Source organism: Lathamus discolor, chromosome 8, assembly GCF_037157495.1.
Source record: "Lathamus discolor isolate bLatDis1 chromosome 8, bLatDis1.hap1, whole genome shotgun sequence".
Taxonomy (NCBI): Eukaryota; Metazoa; Chordata; class Aves; order Psittaciformes; family Psittacidae; genus Lathamus; species Lathamus discolor.
The window spans coordinates 6,789,262-6,809,524 of record NC_088891.1 but is presented as its reverse complement, the minus strand read 5'-3'; the positions used below and the strand labels follow the sequence as shown (position 1 = coordinate 6,809,524).

General features: G+C 50.4%; 2 protein-coding genes across 22 annotated transcripts in view; both read left to right on the top strand.

The window, feature by feature from the left end:
* The window catches only part of CHD2 (chromodomain helicase DNA binding protein 2), a 96,188-nt gene extending 82,646 nt beyond the window's left edge, over positions 1 to 13,542 (top strand). For all 21 annotated transcript variants that reach the window (XM_065687960.1, XM_065687958.1, XM_065687957.1 and 18 more), the window contains 14 exons: positions 342 to 517; positions 1,875 to 1,916; positions 2,954 to 3,093; positions 3,829 to 3,967; positions 4,107 to 4,257; positions 5,073 to 5,195; positions 5,501 to 5,629; positions 6,277 to 6,417; positions 7,545 to 7,679; positions 8,079 to 8,257; positions 8,638 to 8,737; positions 9,255 to 9,471; positions 9,633 to 9,882; positions 9,996 to 13,542. In XM_065687960.1, the coding sequence (XP_065544032.1) occupies positions 342 to 517; positions 1,875 to 1,916; positions 2,954 to 3,093; positions 3,829 to 3,967; positions 4,107 to 4,257; positions 5,073 to 5,195; positions 5,501 to 5,629; positions 6,277 to 6,417; positions 7,545 to 7,679; positions 8,079 to 8,257; positions 8,638 to 8,737; positions 9,255 to 9,471; positions 9,633 to 9,882; positions 9,996 to 10,329 (2,256 nt within the window). In that variant the 3' untranslated portion in view covers positions 10,330 to 13,542. The remainder of the gene's footprint in view (positions 1 to 341; positions 518 to 1,874; positions 1,917 to 2,953; positions 3,094 to 3,828; positions 3,968 to 4,106; positions 4,258 to 5,072; positions 5,196 to 5,500; positions 5,630 to 6,276; positions 6,418 to 7,544; positions 7,680 to 8,078; positions 8,258 to 8,637; positions 8,738 to 9,254; positions 9,472 to 9,632; positions 9,883 to 9,995) is intronic.
* Positions 13,543 to 15,702: 2,160 nt separating this feature from the next.
* On the top strand, positions 15,703 to 19,203 carry LOC136018973 (repulsive guidance molecule A-like). Its single transcript, XM_065688691.1, has 3 exons — positions 15,703 to 15,755; positions 15,931 to 16,058; positions 18,217 to 19,203. Exons 1-3 carry the CDS (start codon positions 15,703 to 15,705, stop codon positions 18,465 to 18,467), a joined length of 432 nt encoding a protein of 143 aa, XP_065544763.1. The 3' UTR covers positions 18,468 to 19,203.
* The last annotated feature ends 1,060 nt before the right edge of the window (positions 19,204 to 20,263 follow it).

The window sequence follows — 20,263 nt, the reverse complement described above, 5'->3', positions numbered from 1 at the left end:
TCTTCCCAGTTCTTTTTTAGGTAATGGGATCTACCTCAGTCCCACAGAAAGCAGACTGTGCAAGGAAACTCTTCTGGGACAGGGGGCTTTAAGTGCTTCTGATCTGTTCTCTGGGAAGAGCTGGGGAAAAACACTGAGGTGAAAACTTGGGAGAAGAATAATTCATATTGGATAAGGGTGTGCAGCCTCGTTGAGTTGATTACATGGGCTCCTGCATCTTCAGGAAGAGATGCTGTGGTGTTTTACGACTGAACATGCAAAAGTGCCAGTGCATGAGAGGGACAGAAAAGGTTGGCAGATTACAGTTGTTAACTGTAGTGCTGTTGTTCTGGGACATACAGGCTCAGACGAATGACAGTGAATCAGATGCAGAAACAAAGAGAAGGCTTCAGAGATCGTCTGGATCAGAAAGCGAGACTGACGATACCGATGACGAGAAGAGACCAAAGCGCAGGGGACGTCCTCGGAGTGTTAGAAAAGACACTGTGGAAGGATTTACTGATGCTGAAATCAGGAGGTCAGTGCTGGGCACAAGAGACAGTTCAGGAAAGAAATACAGAAATCCCATGCAGGTGGACGGGATTCCCAAATTAATCCAGGAATGGTTCACCTGTAAGTGTGTCAGTGGTTTAGGAGGGGCTGGTCCACTGGGCCAGTTTCTGCACCTTTGTATAGTTCTGTTTGCTCTAGCTGATGACCTTAACATTCAGGTCTGTGCAAAATGGACTGGGGTGTCCTTAGGCTACAGTGGAGCTGGTACCTTGCTAAATTAATCCTTGTTGTAACTGCCCTTCTTGGGCCAAGTGGATTGAGCTAATTCCATACTGTACGTAAGGTGCCATGAGATACAGAGCTGGAGAAGCCAAGGACTCTGGCACTCCTGATGTTTTTCTGGCAGTAGTCCTGCTGATTTAAGCTTTAAGTGAAAGTGCCCCCGTGAGAAGCACTGGTCCTGCTGATCCCAGTGGTTGTGCGTCCTCTTCTGCACCATCAGTCCCTGAGTCAGCTGATGGCTAAATTCTTCTCATATTTTTTAATACCCAAGCCTTTCCCAAAGATCTTCGAGTCTTCCTTAACTCCATCTCTGAGCTGATGTATTTTTAAGCAGGAGATGGTCAGACTTCCTGGATTGTGGTAGCTGCTCCATACCCAGCCTGAAAACAGAACAGGAAGGAGGTGGTGTGATGTGAACGCTAACAGCCATGTAGGTTACTGTGATGTAGCAGGAAGAGGCTGAAAGAGCGCAAGATGGAAAAAAGGAAAAAAAATTAACTCATCTGAAAAATAATCTGTAGTTGAAGCCTTTGGGTCTAATCCCAGCACAAGGCTCTTGTTCAGTTGTATCAGTGGTGTCTGACTTTTGCCCTAAAGTTGTTAGCCATGGCAGTGATTTTCACCATAAAAATAAGCCTAAAACTAAATAGCAATCCTTGTCTGCGAACCTCTGTGATGGATTGCACCACATCTGGCTCTTGTGTGACGGGTAGAGCATTACAATTGCTAATGACACTGATTTAATGGCTCTTTTTTCTCCTTGGAAAAATGAAGTTAATAATTACCACCCTGGTGTGAGCCAATGCTTTCCTTGAATTGTTTTTACACTGTGGTTATGTCTCTCCTCTTTTTTTCTTCCGCTCATCTGTCAAACATTCAACATTCACAATAATGTTGTGTTCTTCTGCAGCTGAGGTCACATAACTCTTTGTGGGGACTAATGAATTAGGCTTCCTGGTGCTGAAAGGTGCTTAGCTGATCAGTGTGGAATGCAAGGTTGATTATGTGGCAGGCTGTAATTAATATATTCAAGTGCTTGATATTGGACCCGCTTTTTATGGCAGCTGGTTTAGTTCCTGTTTATTTTGGTTTTTGCCTAGGTTTATCAAGGCTTACAAGAAGTTTGGATTGCCTCTTGAACGGTGAGTCCTAGCCTAGCTCAGCTCCAGAGGGGTCATCGTGTGGGGATGTTGGATTTCAAAGCACAGCCATAAACGCATTGCTACGGGTGTTTGATACAACCTCCATGGGCAACACAAAGCCTTGCTGTGATATGTCAGTAACCCCAGCCCTGCCATACAGTCCCTCATGTCTTAGTTGATGAGCACTGATGAATGCTGGCCAAAACCCAGCTAGAACAGTAGTGGCACTGGGCTGTACACAGCATCATCCTGCTGGCAGAGCCTGGGCCTTTGGGCATTTCCACTCTGCCTAGCAAGGAGAGGGAGCAGCTGTCTGAACAGCAAATGCTGCCCAAAATGCCTGCCAAGCTTTTGCCCTGCATATTAGTTTTGAGACTGAATTTGGAGCATCTTTCTTTGGCTGCTATATCCCTCTTGAAGGGAAGCAAGGAGAGGCACACACTGTCCTTGAGCAAGGGTCTGCATACCTTGGGTGCTATGACGCAGTGTAAGTGAGGAAGGAAGGGAGATGGGTATGTGTGCTGGCTCTGGAAAGCTGTAGCCGTAGCTGAGGTCTCAGACCTGAGGCAGGGATCCCTGCATGTGTTGTACGAGAAATGATTGGATTTTCAGCTGGTTGTACTCTCCTGTTGTGAAGTACAAGGCTGATAAATGGGCCCTGCTGTTACTAACTTCAGCCAGGCAAACAGGACAGCAGATGGCTGCTTTTGACCATCAAATGGAGTTAATATAGAACTGGGAAAGCTAAAGGAACACTGTACAGTCACAGAGGGTGCCTGTTGTGCCCAGGATAAGACAGTTCTCACCTTTGCTTGAATACTAGAAAATCCAAAGGGTTGGATCAGGTGCACTACGTCTGTTCTGTACTGCAGCTGAGAGACCTAAAAAGTAGACTAAAACTGTGTTGTTTCCTGCACAACCTTGGCTTGTGCAGGTTTCACAGCATTGACTACTAAAAGCTATGAAACACTTGCCCAGGAAGTGGCAGGGAGGAGGTATGCTTTATCAAATACAAACCTTTTTTTCCCCTTTTCCAGGCTGGAGTGTATTGCCCGGGATGCTGAGCTGGTGGATAAGTCTGTGGCTGATCTGAAAAGGTTAGGGGAACTCATCCACAATAGCTGTGTGTCAGCAATGCAAGAATATGAGGAGCAACTGAAAGAAAATCCAGGTGAAGGTAAGCAAGAGGGCTGTGTGCTGCTGTTGGGATGGTTTTGGAGGAGTTGCATGGAGCTGGGAAGAAAACCGTGCCCTTGTTGGGCAGGGAAGCATGCCACAGTGTGATTTAAAAGCAAAGAGAGAGCAGGCATCTCCATCTCACCAATGGAGAGAAGCCCCTGAGTCTTCTGCTCAGCCTGGAAAGATGCATTTATATCTGTTGGCTTTTGCTAAATATGAGTTTTTCTGGGAGAGGCTGAAGTAATCAGCTTAATGCTGGCCCACAAGGCAAAGCAGATCATATTTTAACTGCCCTGGACTGGGAGTGGAACGTGCTGTGTGCTCCACATAAAGCAGGATCCACAATTAGCAATTCCCAGAGTGCTAATCATCAACTGATGATGATGATGATGAACATGAGTTCATCATTAACTGCTCTATGTATGGCTGTTCAGGGCTGTTGATTTGGAGATAGAGGGGTCTGGGCTGGATTTCCTGCTGGGGGTCTGCCTGCTGCAGCTGAACAAAACTACTGAAGCAACAGCTCCAGTGTCCTTAGATGTGTTTTTAAGATGATAGTGAAGGTGTTTGGATTGTAGATCTAAGGGAGTTAGTGACAGAAAACTTACCTTGGGCCTGCTGTTTAAAGAAGAGGTTGAGGGCAAGGTCTTGATCTCTGTGTGACTAGACATTTTTACAGAGGCACCTTTTCCTACACGAGTTCCCTTAGTTGCTGTGTTCTGTTGTTGAACAGGGAAAGGGCCTGGGAAAAGAAGAGGTCCTACTATGAAGATATCCGGTGTCCAAGTCAATGTGAAATCCATCATCCAGCATGAAGAGGAGTTTGAAATGCTGCATAAATCCATTCCTGCGGACCCAGAGGAAAGGAAGAAGTGAGTTTGGCTAAGCAGGCAATGCAGAAAGAGGCTCAGGAATCCGGACTTTGTAGTGGGAAGAGGGAATAACCAAGCTCTGTGGATTTGCTTTATCTCCCAGAGCATTAGCATCAGCTCATGTCTGAAATGCTTTCAGGTACCGCCTGACGTGTCGGGTCAAAGCGGCCCATTTTGATGTCGACTGGGGAGTGGAGGAGGATTCTCGGTTGTTAGTGGGAATTTACGAGCATGGCTATGGAAACTGGGAACTGATTAAAACAGATCCGGAACTGAAGCTATCTGATAAGGTGGGTGGCTTTGCTTGTTGCTTGCACTGGGTCCGTTGGTCATAGAGAACATGTCTGATTTACTTCAGAAACAGATGTTTCTGTTTGTAACCCTTCAAAATATAACAATTAATAATAATTAGGAAAGCAGTGACCTCCATGGCATGTTGCTTGATGGAAAGCAGAGCTGTGTTATTTGATGGGCAATAAAATACCATAGATCATCCTGTGGCTGGGAGCCTTTCTACATCAAGTTCAGAAAGGCATTTTGCAATGGAAACAATTGTCTGAGCCGTGCCACCCAACTTCCAATGAAGCATGAGGGTAACCTGGCTGGCAGCCTGAGACGGTTCATCCACAGAGTGGCACCTTGCAGCTTTGTTTGCTGCATCTCTATCATTGCTGTAGCAGTGTCTCTGGTTACCAGAGGGGACCAGCCCGCTGTGACAAGGCTGCCACAAATGAATCTGGTGTGTCAAGGAGAGTGGACTCAGTTTTGCAACCTAAATACACTTTGCAAACGTGCTGGGTTTTTTTCCTTCCTTTGCACACTTACAAGAAAGATCATAGAGAATCTAGAGAGCTGCCTTGGGCTCCTTTCACTTCTGCAGAAGGCCAAGGAAGGGATGCTGGCTTGCTCACTAGGACCTTTGGTTTTGGCTAGACAGGGAGAGTCTGTGTGAGAGGTAGAAGAAATGCTTGAACCTTCTTTTTCTCTCAGAAGATGCAGCATCTCTGACCCTTTGCTGGGCCTGGAAGGACTGTTGCTAATGTGTATCTCTTGTTAAGGTTTTCTAGGTGCATTTGGCTATATATTTTTCTGTTTTTTATCAAAGATCCTACCTGTTGAGACAGATAAGAAACCTCAGGGAAAACAGCTCCAGACCCGAGTTGATTATCTACTGAAACTGCTGAAGAAAGATCTGGACAAGAAGGAAAACATGAAAGATGGGGAAGAGGTGAAATGCAGCTGCTTGGTTCTGGGGATTTTGGGATGACTGGGTGGCTGGTGGTGGGAGACAGTGTGTGTCCTCAGGTCACTGAACATCATTTATGTGCAAGAATACGGACTTGTCTGTTCTCTGGTTGCACTGCAATAGTGAAATGAGAACTATTACATTTAACTGAAGGACGCGGGCTCATGAGGCTTCCTGCTGCCCTGCAGGTCCTGCAGCTGTCTGTAAGATGTTCAGGAGATGGGGTATGTCCCCAGGAAGTAGCTGTAGCTATTCGCTTGCCCTGACTTGTTCTGTGTTTTCACCAGGGCAAGCTAAAGAAGAGGAAACCACGGGTAAAGAAAGAGAACAAGGCTCCCAAAGTCAAAGATGAGCATGGGAATGAACTCCTCTCTCCTCGGCACTCAGACAACCAGTCAGAAGAAGGTGAAGTCAAGGTGAGTCAGCTTGGTGGGTAGTGGTTTTTCCAGGTTTCCTTAAGGTGCGTTGTTATTGCAGGAGACTGGCAAACACAAAAACACATTTACAGCTGTGGGGGTGAAAGAAGGACCTTTCCCACCCACTCTTTTAGTGCTTTGTTTTGCGGGATCCTAGAATGGATCCACATCTTGACTAGGAGGAAAGGTTGTCTCAGGACAAAATCTGTTGCCCTTATAAAGGAGAGAAAGAAGAATTGTTTTTCTGTCCTTTTCAGTACATCAGCCAGTGGTGAAGCTGGAGTTTACCAAGGTCGTGCTGTTGCTTAGAAAACCTTCTGTCTTTGAGTGGTTTGGCTTGTAGTCTGTGACTTTTTGTTCATGTACTGATCAGTATCTACCTTAGGGGCTGAGTGTTCTCGAGCAGAGCTGGCAGAGGGAAGCAGTGCTTATCTACAGTGTGCCAGCTAGTTACAGATTCGGGCTCATCTATTTTGTATATCCTTTAGTCAAGGATTGCAGCTGGTTCAGCAGGGCTTGCTGTCTGCCTAAAGAGGTGTGAGGGCAAATTTGGGTGGACCTTAAAAATCGCCTGTTTCAAGGATGGAAGCTTTACGAAAGAAAGCGTATGTGAGGTGAGGGCCTCCAACTTTGTGCTGGTTTTCTAGGAGGATGGCTTGGAAAATTGCCCAGTGAAAAAGAAACAGAAGAAGAAAGAGAACAAAGAGAACAAGGAAAAACAGACAACCACTAAGAAGGAAAAGGAAAGCGATAAAGAGAAAAAGAAGACAAAAGACAAGAAAGAGAAGGTACGTGGTGCTCTGGGAAGCAGTTTAAGAGCTAGGAAGATTTCTGAGCAGAAGGGCAAGCTATGAGGCTTATGATTCAGTAAAAGCTTGTGTGAAGAGACATCAATGAAGCACTGAGGGGTGAGGCATTATCCCTTTTTCAGCCCTCCTGAATTCTTATTGTGAAGAATTGCAATAAAAAGTAAAAATGGGAATATATCCCAAAGCTTGCTGCATTGTGAGCAAAAAGGAAGATATTTTGTCAGACTGCCTTTCATGCACAGCTGTCCCTATGAGAGCAATATGGCCAAACAGATGATGTTAAGGAAGAAAGGGGGAAGAGCCAGGAGCACTCAGATCAAAGTTCTGTTCAGGTGTGATTTATCACAGGGTTGGCAGCTCCTTGTCTGTATCCCCCTTTAATCTAAGCCCACCCCAAATATCCCAGATGTCCACACCATCAAGACTAGGTTGGCCTTGTTGCTGTGCAGGACTCACTAGAATGAGTGTTTCAACATCAGTGGTACGTTGTGGACTAAAATGTCCCTTGAATTTTGGGTACAAGTTCCCTGAGGCTGGGTTCAAACTGGAAATAATGACCTGAAGTACCTGTCCAAGGAACAGGGATGTACACCCTGCCTGCTATGTTTTGACACTGAGGTCATAAGTGCAAAGCAAGAAGTTTGGTTTATTTATATAGGGGAAAGTTTGCTTTCCAGAGATTGTTGTTATGATCAAAGTTTATTCTAACAGGCCACAATTTGAGGTTGTTTTCCAGAGGGTGTGAGGACTAGTAACATCACATGAAGCTGAAGATCCTCATAGACATGAGACTACTCTGAGCTCTGTCCTTTGCAAGGGATATGTATTTTTTAGCTTAAGCTCTCTTCCAAGTCTTCAATGTTGGTTTTCTCTTCCTGAGTATGAATATCTCATTCATGTCCAAAATGTTGTCTTTGACTTGTCTCTACTCCCACAGGGATGATAAATAGAGGCCTTGCAGCTAAACAGTTGGGGATCTTGGGAGGAAAGTTGTAGGAGCAGTGCCCGGGGTTTAACCACTGCCAGTAACAACAGTGCAGAGGTTCTTAGTTGGATCACTTGGGATCTGGCTCCTCATGTGATGTGTGTAATTTGTCCCTGTAAAGCCTAAAGGTGGTGAAGCCAAATCGGGAAATAAAGGGAAGAGATCACAAGGTCCTGTCCACATTACTGCAGGGAGTGAACCAGTTCCCATCGGGGAAGAGGAAGATGATGATCTGGACCAAGAAACATTCAGCATAGTGAGTATTTTCCTTGGGAGATGGGAGGGCAGCGGCAGAGCCCAGCCAGGCAGTCAGGGTTTGCTTCCGTGTTATCCAAGGATGCATTTTAGGTGTCAGGGTATGAGGCCTGTCCTAGTGTCCCACACGGATCTCCTCTAGCTGTTGTGAGAGCATGGTGGAACCTTGTGCATGTGTTATCCACCAGCCTTCTCTGTGCCTACTAGCAGCTGCTGTAAATGGCACTTCCTTTCCAACCCAAACTATTCAGTGATTCTGATTGCTCCTTGCCTAATGGTCAGATAAAGCTTTGTATCTTGTGCTCATGAGAGCACTTCTTCCTGCTCTGTCTGATGAACGAAGGAGCAGGGTAGAGCCCTGTGCCAAAGGAATCACTTTCTGCTCTCTCGCTTTTTCAAGTGCAAGGAAAGGATGAGACCAGTCAAAAAAGCACTGAAGCAACTCGATAAGCCTGATAAGGGACTGACGGTTCAAGAACAGCTGGAGCACACACGCAGCTGCCTCCTAAAAATTGGGGACCGCATCTCTGAGTGCCTTAAAGCCTACACTGACCAGGACCATATCAAGTTATGGAGAAGGTGAGGGGTCATTTTGTTTTCTTGCTTGGCTGGTCTGTGATATTTAAGAAGGGTCCTCAGAGGCTGCTAGGTTTTATGTGGATGAGTTCGCCATTTGCCTCTTAGTGAACAAGTGGAATCTTGCGTTCTCTGGCCCACTCAGTCCATGGCTGTTATCTTGGTGCTGGTTTCAGCTAAACTGACTTCAGAGCTAGTTTAGATAAACCAGTGCAAACCTCTTTATTTTGCTCTGAAGAACATGGTTCCAACTCTCCTGCTCATCCTGTCCTGAGCTGGGTTGAGACTGTTTTCCAAGGAGGGTAGAACTAATGTTGGCTTGAAAGCAATTGCGCTTAAACTGCTGATGTAGCATCTAACAGAAAATATTCATGTCCTCCTAGGAACCTGTGGATATTTGTGTCAAAATTCACGGAATTTGATGCCAGAAAACTGCACAAACTCTACAAGATGGCTCATAAGAAAAGATCACAGGAAGAAGAGGTGAGACCTGAAGTGCCTTCCCTTTGGTTGCTTCCCTTAAAAGTTGTCACACCTGGAGTGTCGCTTCTTTCATGGGTTTGCTTGATTGTTATCGACAGTCTGTGATGATTAACGTATCAGTCTGGCTGCATTTGCCACCTCTTGCATGGCATTTCTCCCTTCACCTGACAGCACTGGTCACTTTGTTCTGGCTGTTCTGACCAAGAGAAATCATTACTTGGTGTGGCACATTGTGTTGGGTTGACCTTGAGAGTGAACAGCCCTTTAGAGACAGGATGTAGAAGCAGGGCCATGTGTGGGGCTACATTGTCCCTGTCCTCCATTACATTTGTGCCATTGCCATTTATACCATGCTTGGGCACAGCTGGTTCTCCAAATGCGCAAAGAGGTGGGTGGCCCACAGCATGGGGACTCTGAAGAACATTCCAGAGCCTGACAGACAAGGCCATTGCTCACATAGTCTGAATCCGTTGGTGAAGGAGCAGTGGAGCAGTAATGTTCTCCTTCCACCTTGCAGGAGCAGAAGAAGAAGGAGGACATGTCCAGCATGAAGAAGCCGTTCCGCCCAGAGCCTTCAGGCTCCAGCCGCGACTCTGTGATGTCCCAGTCTCACGTGCCTCACAATCCTCATTCGCAGAAGATCCACTTGCCCCCTTCCCATGCCCAGCAGCAGATGCACGGGCACCCGCGGGACAACTACGGCCATCCAAACAAGAGACATTTCAGCAACACGGGTGAGTGCTGCAAGCCAGGAGAAATCATCCCTTGTAACCTAATGGCTCTTTGCTCTTGGACACAAATTCTTCTGGGACCTGGTCAGGTTACCATTTCTTTGAGAATTCAGCACATTAAACTAGAGCATGGAAGACACTTAGTGCTGCTTTCCTCATTGCAGACCGAGGGGAATGGCAGAGGGATCGGAAGTTCAACTACGGTGGCAACAGCAACCAGATGTGGGGCGGGGAGCGGCATCACCAGTATGAGCAGCACTGGTACAAGGACCACCACTACGGGGATCGGCGGTCTCGCGGAGAGCCCCACCGGAGCTCTGGGAGCTACAGACCCAATAACCTGTCCCGTAAGAGGCCATACGAACAGTACAACAGTGATCGAGACCACCGAGGCCACCGAGATTATTATGACAGGTAATTATTCCTTTTCCTCTTGGAAGGGCTGGGAGGAATGTGCAGGGAAGCACTGTGATGGCCAGGCTTTCCTTAGGGAACCGCTCCCCATCCATCTCTTTCTCTTTCTGCAGGCACCACCACGATTCCAAGCGTCGGCGATCTGATGAGTTCAGGCCTCAGAATTACCACCAGCAGGATTTCAGGCGGATGTCTGACCACAGGCCACCCATGGGATACCATGGCCAAGGACCTTCGGACCACTACCGGTCCTTCCACCCAGACAAATCGGGAGATTACAAACAGCCTCTCCCTCCACCTCACGCTGGAGTGTCGGACCCTCGCTCTCCCCCCTCTCAGAAATCCCCCCTCGATCCCAAGTCACCTCTGGATCACAGGTCACCTCTGGATAGGTCATTAGAACAGAAGACCAATCCAGATTATAACTGGAACATTCGGAAAACATAAAGTAACTGAGAGGGAGAAGGCAAATACTTGGTTTGATGCAACAACTACTGCTTTCTCCAAGACAACAACCAGAAACTTTGAACATGCTGCTATCATCTTCCTGGTCAGGGAGGAAATTTGGGGGATTAGGTAGAGGAAGATTTTTTTCCCCTCATTTTTCCCCTCATTTTCCCCTTCATTCTTTGTTCCAGTATAAACTCCCATTTCCTTTCTTCTCGTTTGTTATTGGACGTTGAAACCAGCCTTGCTGCCTCATTCCTTGTTTTGGTTTTGTTCTCCCCAGTCCAATGGACCTAAGGGAATTGTCCCCTGTCAGTGTTTAACTCTGTTTCCTTTCCCCTCTTCCACTGTTGAACGTCGGAACCAGCCTTTGCTGCCTCATTCAGTTTGGTTTTGTTTTCCCCAGTCTGATGGACCCAAGGGATTTTTCCCCAGCCAGTGTTTTCCCAAACCAAGAAGGCAGATCGATGCTGCTTAAGGACTGTGCTTGTGTTACCTGACAGATGCTGCTTTGGGATTGGGGATAAACTGGCTGGGATGGGCTCTGTGTGAAACCAGCATAGGGCAGTGGGAGGGTATATTCAAAGAGGGACAGAAGAGTCCCTCAGCAGCCAAGCTTGGTTGAAAGAGGGACGTGCTGTCCCTGCAGAGTGACTCCAAAGGAGTTGGAGCCGTGCTGGTGACAATCTGTAGCTTTCCTGGCCATATTACCATTTCCATGTCCCTATCCATTTCAAGAAACTGGCTCTGCTTTGACTGCTGTTGTGTCTCCTGCAACTAAAGAGGTGGGGCTGACCTGCCATCTCTAGGGCTACAACTGGCAAATCTTGACTCCAGAGGCTTTGGGATATGTGGGGGAAAAAAAAGACTTTCTTAGCAAAGGCTTATTAACTTGTAACTAGTAGGAAGTAAATCAGGTGAGAACAGTATTTCCCACTGGGCAGAGCTCAGGAATTCATAACAAAACTCCTCTTCTCTTCTGACATGGGCAGCTGGGATGGTCCAGGTGCTGCAAGGTCAAAAGATGGCTCTGGGCATCCTGAGGCTCCTCATCTCCCTGCCACTGAAGTGTTGTAGACTTTGGGCAAGTCATTTCTCTGTACTTCAAACAGCGATCAGAAACCTCTGCTGCAACTGAAGGATGAGGGATGGTGGAGCAGAGTTCAGTAGAAGTGCAGTGGGCTGATGGCTGTTCAGCCGTCAGCAGTAACTGCTGCACTGAAAGCACCTAAGTGAGCAGGGAGAGAATGAGGAATTCGGGACTGGGGTCCTTAAAATATCCTTGGAGCAAATGTCTTAAGAGCCCAGTATCGCAGAGGGAAGAGAGGAGTCTGCAGCCCAGCTCAGTGCACTTAGAGCAAACACTCCTCCAAGTATCGGAGCCTCAGTGTCTGGTGCAGAACCCTGTTCAGCCCTGCGATGAGAGGGGCTGTGCACAGGCTGCTGGCCAGAAGTAGCTGCGGTGGTGGTGATTTTTCAGGTCCTAGGCCTTTTTCCATAGAGTCACATCCTGGAGACCAGTCATAAAGCTCCCCCAGCAGCCAGGCTGCCCAGGGCATGGTGCATCATCTCCTGGAGCTCAGTGTTAAAGACCAGGCTGTTCCAGACTCTTTGTGCTGGGGGACAGAAGCTTGACCTCCTATTGAGGTGCCAGTATCTGACCCTAATAAGCTGTGATGTCCTTTCCCCCAAACAGTGAGGGGAGATGGTGGTCAGGGCTGGCCTCCTGACTCCAGGCAGTGCCTTGGCAGGCACACACAAACCAACACTAATACCCCCATGTCCCATTCCATGCCGTGCATCCCTCGAAACCTGCTGCTGTCGCTCCTTCCCAAGCCCGCTGGTTTAACGGGACACACGGGAAGTGTTTTGCTCCCTTTTTTGGTGTTTTTATTTTGCAAGATTTCCACCTACTTCAGGGCAGCTTTGCTTGCTTAGGGGCACTGCACTGCCCTGCGATAGTAGTGTTACACTAGTGCTGAGCTGTGCAGGAGTAGCTGAAGGCTTCCGCAGTCCCCCTTTGGAGCTGTGGGATGAGGGGAGGTGTGAGCAGCGTTCCTCACTAAGCTGTGATTGCAGGCGCTTGCTGTGGTATTCAACAAAGAGGTCCTTTCTTTTCAGAGGTATTAGCTTTTCATGTGAAAATGGAGGAAACCTCAAAGGAGCAAAGAGAGCTGCTCTTTTTGTTCACCAAGCGGTGCTATCGTGATGGAAAGCTCGTGCCATACACTTGTAGCAGAAGGCAGTGCTGGCCAGACCAGTGTTACAGTTGGTGGAGGAAAACTTTGAACCCCAGCAAGAGGCATTTTCTGTGTGCAGAGTGGGGGTCTTCTTGCTCAGCCCAGGTTCAGGGTATGAGGTTGGTTGGGGTTTTCTTCTTGTGCAACAGCAAGAGCTTTTCCCATATCCACCAAAGAGCTGTCCCCGCTGTCACCTTAGCCTGATACTGCAGTCTCACAGTTTGGAGCAGCCACAGCTTCTCTGGGCAACCTGTTACAGTGAAGATGGAGAACTAGATTTGGGATAAAGTCCTCTCTGAGCACGCACATGCATTTTATGTCCTCTCAGCACAGGGACCATAACCAGGCGCAGTCACTTGGATGTGAGTGGGATCAGAGGGGACAGGTCCACAGCCATGAACTTCACTGCGGTGTTTGTAACAACAACTGGTACAGCTTTTCCTTGTGAACCAGCTGCGAGATTCCCTCTTGGCAGGAAAAAGTAGCAATTTGCTGGGGTTTTATTTTATAAACCAAGCGTTTTTCAGCCTGACCCCTTTGGAAATGGTGTAAAGTTTGTGTCATTCACACAATGGAAGTCCTGCAGACTGAAACCTGCTGCAGGCGCAGGCGATGTGGTGCCCAACAGGATGGATACTGCGGTGTTCTGACAGTCCTTCCGTGAACGGTTAAGTGACCCCCACAAAAATACTGTTATGCTTTCACCCATTTCCTCCCAACCTCTGCCTCCCCTCCTGGGAGAGAAGGACTCTTACTGTAAAAAAACACGGACTTTGAAACTTGTTGACTAAAAACAGTAATTAATATTAATTTATATTTGTGGGAAAGAAGAAAAAACAACCCCATGCCACTGTCCTAGTGATTTCTGATGTAAATATGTTGTTTATATAGTATGTATGAAATTTTCCTACATTGTAAAACTGCTGTACTTTTGATTCTTGTATATTAAAAAGTGTTACGGAGATTTTCAGAACAGCGCCAGTGTGGTGAGTCTGGGGGGGGGGTCCGTGGTGGTCCTGGTGTGTCCCTGGTGAGTCTGGGGGGGGTCCTTGGTGTTCCTGGTGAGTCTGGGGTGGGTCCGTGGTGTTCCTGGTGTGTCCCTGGTGAGTCTGCGGGGGGGGGGGGTCCGTGGTGGTCCTGGTGTGTCCCTGGTGAGTCTGGGGGGGGTCCTTGGTGTTCCTGGTGTGTCCCTGGTGAGTCTGGGGGGGTCCGTGGTGTTCCTGGTGTGTCCCTGGTGAGTCTGGGGGGGGTCCTTGGTGTTCCTGGTGTGTCCCTGGTGAGTCTGGGGGGGTCCGTGGTGTTCCTGGTGTGTCCCTGGTGAGTCTGGGGGGGGTCCATGGTGTACCCAGGGCTGTTTTGGGATCCCAGGACCCTTCCCTGCAACCCCAGGCATGCCGCGATGGGTGTTTTCACAGTGCAGGAATAAGCGCGTTGTTCTTCGCTGCTCTAAATAGCTTCCCAGTCTGCGGTGACAGAGATTTGGAAACCCCTTCGGATGGGAATTTCCACATGATCAGGAGAAGCCATACATTTCCTCGCCCATTTCCACCAGGATTTCGCTGGGATGGCACCAATGTTTATGTATTGAACCAACCCCTGTCTTTTCTGGATCTCTGGAGGTACGTAAAGATCTTTTTTACTCTGTCCAGGGAGAATTCCCTTTCTTCCAGGACAAGTGCTGCTCCTGCTGCAGGCATGTAGCTCTCCGCCCTGTCCCCAGCCCTGGGAGGACGTGCCTCTATCCAGGCAGGATGCAATGGCATCCTGTGCGCTTGCTTTGGTTCAGTCTTTCCACCCATCCCCGGTGATGCCCACATGGCAAGCCATGGTGCAAAGCTTGAAGCCATTTCCCCCCTGTTAAAAGAGCTCATTGTAAAAAGCACTTTTCACACCTGTAGCCACTGGGTCCAGCCCTTCCCAGCCTCTGCAGCCGAGCCGAGCTGCAGCCAACAGTGAAATGTCACTGAGTTCTATGGCCCTGAAAAATTGGTTTCTTAATGGGAAGAGGTCCTGGCTGTTGCTGCGGGGCTGCAGCAGGGAGAGGGGCTCGGCTGGAGGGAGGCCCAGGGCGGATGGCAGCTGGTCCGGGTGTCCCTGCCCGCAGCGCTGCGGGTGAATACCTGAGGAGGCAGGTGCTGCGTTGCATTCAGAGCTGGCTCGTTTCATCCCAGGGTACCCACAGGAAAGCTGCAGGAGCCGAGGAGCCACAGCAGGGGTGCAGGTGAGGGTATGGGCTCTGTCCCACAGAGCTTAGCCCAGCGCCACAGCTGAACCCGAGGCCTGGCCACAGCCGCTGGGGAAACGACCCCTTGGCATGGTGCAACCTCCCCTTCCCCGGGCCGGGCAGGTCTGCTCGGTCCCACAGCAGCGGCTCCTGCACAGGCTCACGGTGCAGCAGCGCTGCGGCCATCCCCGGTGCTGGGCAGGGCCGGGCTCTGCCCTGTTGCAGGTTGGAGCCGTGGGCACGTCCTACGAGGGGCTCCATTGCCCGTTGGCTGCAGGACGCAGCCCTGGCACACACACAGCGCGAGGGGACGGGCGGCTGAGGAGCCCCGACCCCCGCTTTAGGCCGCGCCGGAGGGCGCCGGTCCTTGGCCGAGCGCCATTTTGTGTGACCGCGGCTCGGCAGCGGCGGCCGTCCCCAGGCACCCCGTGAGGAGCAGCCGGTGGCCGCCGGGTCCCTGCTCAGCCCGAGCGCTCGCATGGGGAGCCCAGAGCAGCAGCAAAGCTCCCTGTGCCGGGGCTCCGTGTCCCACGGGCTGCGGCAGGGCTCCCGCAACCCCGCTGCCTGCTGTCTCCCTGCTTCAGTTTCCCCTCACTCTACGAGTGACTTTTGCCCCAAGTTCCTTCATGCAGGGGGCACCCAAAGCGCCCCGGGCAGCCCAAGGGCACAGAGGCGCTGAGACCCCCGTGCAGTGGATGAAGCCCCTCTCAAATCCCCCCCGAGCTGCGGTACAAGCGGCAGCACCAACAGAGCCCTTCCCGCATCCGCCGTGCGCGGTGACCCCCGCACCGACGGGGCACGGGGCGGCCGGGATCCCCCCTCCTCACTCCCGCCCAGAGCAGCGCGTTCCTCCGCCCCTTCCCGGGAGGCTCCGGCGGGAGGACGCGGCCATTGGAAGGCAGCGGGATGATGGATGGTGTGGGCTGGTTTGCGATGGGAGGGGAAAGAGAGGAGGAGGAGGGGTAAAAGTAAAATGCTGGGGCCGCCGGTTCCTGCATCTCCCCCCGCTGCCCTGGGAGTGTTTTATTTGATTTTTTTACCCAATTTTTTAAAAATTTATTTATTTTACTTTTTTATTGATTTATTTTATTTTTTTATTTATTTTTCTCATTTCTCTTCTTTTTGTTTGTTTTCCAGCTCTTCTTCCAGGGAGAGGATAGTGGTTAAAGCTCGAGCTGGATGGATGGGTATGGGGAGAGGGGCAGGATCCACAGCCCTGGGACTTTTCCAAATCCTCCTTGTCTTTCTCTGCATCTTCCCTTCAGGTAAGGAACAGCCTCTTTATTTCGCAGCGTTTCCCCCGTGTTTCTCCAGCCCTTGGACAGCCGCCTCCGGCCCCTGTCTCGGGGCCTCTTTCTCTTCCCTCTCTGCAGCGCTTTGCCACATGTTTCAAACGAGCGAGCGGGGCTCAGGTTCGGTGGGTGCCCCCCCTTTCCCCCCCCCACGCCCGTTTTTCCCAAGCAGTCGCGGTGCGGGTTCTTCCTTGCCCTCATCTTCTTTGTCTCATCCCACAAGGAAGGAGATGGTGGGAATCAAAGCAGCCCCCGGCGGAGGGTTGTTGTGACAGCGGCGGGCAGGTTCCCTTGTGCTCCCCTTCCCGGGTGTGCCCGGTGCTCTGGAAAACGGGAGGGACACCCCCATAACCCCCCCCCCCCCCCCCCACACACACACAGTAAAACTTTCTCTTTTTAAATGTAATATATTAATTCTCAAGTCACTCTTGCCTTTCTTTTGCATAACCATAGGTGCAGCATCTTAAGCAGAACCTTTCCAGCGCTGTACTTAGCACTGTGGTGTCCCTCCGCATTCCCATTTCTCCCTGGAGGCTTCCCAGCAGCTGGAAGCTGAACCCCGTGTGTGTGTTTTCTAGAAGCTCTGGAGCTGCTCCCCTCTGTGTTGCTTAACGCCCTTTTCAGAACGGTTGAGTTGCAAAGCGTTAGGGCTGTGAGATTTACGGTGCAAGAAAGAACTTGATAGGAGATGCGGCTGCTGCTTTGTTTGATTCTCCCGTCAGCAGTCAAATAAGGTGCAAAGAACTGGCAGAACGAGGTGATCCGGAGCCCGCGGGAGCGGGGCGCAGGCGGAGACGGTGCTCCCCATGCGCAGGGCTGGGAGCGTGTCGGGGGCTGCTGTTGAAGGCGTTTTTGGGGTGGGGAGATAGGAAAAAGGGGGATTTTTCCCCCTGGCAAATCATTTGGCCTTTTCCCCTGTGTTTTTGGGGAATTTGGGGGTTCCAAACCCCGAGGAAACTTTGCCCCCCTCTTGAGGGTCCCGTATGAATGGGGTCGCTGGAGGCTGCCTAAGCAGCATTGTCCGTATGAGTGATGAAATACTTTCCACCTGTTAGTAACCAAGGGAATATTAAACAACATCTCTTAGCAGTGAATGCTTTTAAGTTAACAGTTCTGGGTGACATGTGCCCAAGAGTCTCAGGACAATTGGCTTTTGCTTATGAAATGAATTCCCAGTAATTCTCTGTGCTGGAAAATTTGCAGGAGAGCAGAGGAATTGTTGATTTTGTCCTGTTTTTTTGAAAGAGCTTGATTTGGGTAAATGAGATCCAAGTAAAGTGACACATCCAGAAGGGAAATAACGGCTACTCAAAAGGCCGAGCAAGTCACATGTGTGCATATGGTTGAACACTTACTTTAACGATGTGTAATATAATGTCCCAATGAAGGCTGAGCACTGGGATGCAGGCTGTGTGATCTGCCAGGCCCCTGGTGTGCGTTTGGTGGCTACAGGATGCTCACTGGGAAATGTCCCAGGCCAACAGCACATCCTGGTACCCACTGCGGTGCAGTGCTCCAGTGACAGGGATGACCTTGGGAGAGCAGGAGCGTGTGTCCCGCATTGGCATTGCCCGTTCCATTGGGTGGTGGGTTCGGCAGGATACCAGCCTCCTGGAGGAAGGCCTGGTACAGGGCTGGGCAAACACCTTCCAGTGGGAGCTTGAAAGTGCAAGCTCTTTAGCTTATCTAGATTTTTGTTATTGGTAGAGCTCTGTCTACTCACAGCTCGCAGTGATTCATGCAGCACAGAGCTTTGAATGTCAAACCCTAAAAAGGCATTAAAACCCCACTGCATCTCTCCCCACATTAATGATCATCCTTATCACTGCTAATGAATATGTCCCATTCTTCCACACTCCGGTTTTCCCCCAGGAGCGTTAATCCAATGGCTGGATGCTCTTTCCCTTCTTGGCTTAAACTGGGGCAGATCCTGTTGGTTTCTTTGGTTTTGATGCATGAGACTCAGGTCATGTGAGAGGGTCACATCTGGTGAGCGAGGCCCCATCACGCGGTAGAGCCGATGTCATGAGTTTGGGCTGTGGGAGGGGGACACCCGTGTGTTGCCGGGGGTAGAGCGGGATGTCCCACATGAGGCGTGCAGATCATTGACCTCCTCGTGTTGTCCTTCCAGTGACATCCCCATGCAAGATCCTCAAGTGCAACTCTGAGTTCTGGGCGGCCACGTCAGGCTCCCACCACGTGGGCACGGAGGAGGCACCGGAGTTCTGCACAGCGCTGCGAGCCTACGCGCACTGCACCCGCCGCACCACCCGCACCTGCAGGGGGGACCTGGCCTACCACTCTGCCGTGCATGGCATAGAGGATCTCATGGTGCAGCACAACTGCTCCAAGGATGGACCCACCTCACAGCCCCCAGTCTGAGCGTCAAGAAATTGAGCTTGTCTCAATCACTGCTTATATTCCATAATGTGAGAGTCAGGAAACTGAGTGTGTCTGGAACACCACTTACAGTCTGTAGGAAGCAGGTGTGAAAGTCAGAACAGGAAATTGAGCTTGTCTCAGACATGACTTGCATTCTATGATGGAAAATGGTGCAAGAATAACCACAAAGCAAAGAATGAGGCTATTCACTTTAGATATTGTGTGGACAGGTTCGCTATAGCTCCCTTGTTCAGGGCTCATAAGCTTCCACAGGACTGTGAAGGATGTGTAATGGATTTTTATTGGGTAACTCAAACTGACTGAGTATGCATGAAAGATGGGATCAGATAGCAGACACCATGGTATGAGGACAACAACCGCCCGGAGGACACTCCCAGAACTCCAGCTGTGGAACTCTGCATGTGTTCCCTAAAACACATGCATCATTATCAGAGTAAAGCAGGTTTCAAACGCAGGTTATCAATAACACCCCAAAGAATGTAAACACTAAAAGACAGGGGAGCCAGGTCAGAGGATGACTTCCCACCACCAGCAATACCCTGGGTGAAGAGGACCAGGAAGATGTCGCTACGTCCATGAGCGGTGGTCTCTCTTAACTTCTCTTCCCTTCCTCTGTCTCTCTTCTCCACTCTCTTTATTGAATATTGATCAGATCTAGGTAAAACCACATGACACAGGACTTCCTAATCCAGTTAAAATAATCGCTATTGAGCTACCATGTCTGACATGCCTTGTGTTTTGTATTAGTAAATCACAGAACTGGTAGGTTGGTGTTCACCCTTTCAGTCCAGGGGTATCACGAACTTGGTGGTTGGTCTCAAGGTGAGGAAGGTTGTTCTAAATGACTCCTTTTGGGTTGCAGCACACCTGGGGGCTATCCAGGAGCCTCCCGTAGCCCCAGAGTGCATCCTCTTGCTTTCGGCAGATGTCCTGTCCCACTATGGCTGGGAGCCAGAGGAGAAGCTCCACCACCTCTAAGAGAGTCAGGGCTCATGCCCTCTGCCATCTGCCAGGCCCTGGAGGCAAGACAGTGCTGCATGTGTGGGCATGTCACCACAGGCTGTGAGTAGTGATACCGCACCCAGCACCAGCTAGAGCAGTGCTCCTGCACTGGGGCTGGAGGTAACAGCACAGATGTGTTCAGTCCAGCTTCTGGCTCTTGACTCCATACACGGTGTCCTTATCCCAGTGCTGATGCAGAATGGCCATATCTGGGTGCCTAAAAGCTGGGGATTTCCTAATGGGAAGAGGTCCTGGTTCCTGCTGCGGGGCTGCAGCAGGGAGAGGGGCTCGGCTGCAGGGAGGCCCAGGGCGGATGGCAGCTGGTCCGGGTGTCCCTGCCCGCAGCGCTGCGGGTGAATACCTGAGGAGGCAGGTGCTGTGTTGCATTCAGAGCTGGCTCGTTTCATCCCAGGGTACCCACAGGGAAGCTGCAGGAGCCGAGGAGCCACAGCAGGGCTGCAGGTGAGGGTATGGGCTCTGTCCCACAGAGCTTAGCCCAGCGCCACAGCTGAACCCGAGGCCTGGCCACAGCCGCTGGGGAAACGACCCCTTGGCATGGTGCAACCTCCCCTTCCCCGGGCCGGGCAGGTCTGCTCGGTCCCACAGCAGCGGCTCCTGCACAGGCTCCCGGTGCAGCAGCGCTGCGGCCATCCCCGGTGCTGGGCAGGGCCGGGCTCTGCCCTGTTGCAGGTTGGAGCCGCGGGCACGTCCCACGAGGGGCTCCATTGACCGTTGGCTGCAGGGCGCAGCCCTGGCACACACACACCGCGAGG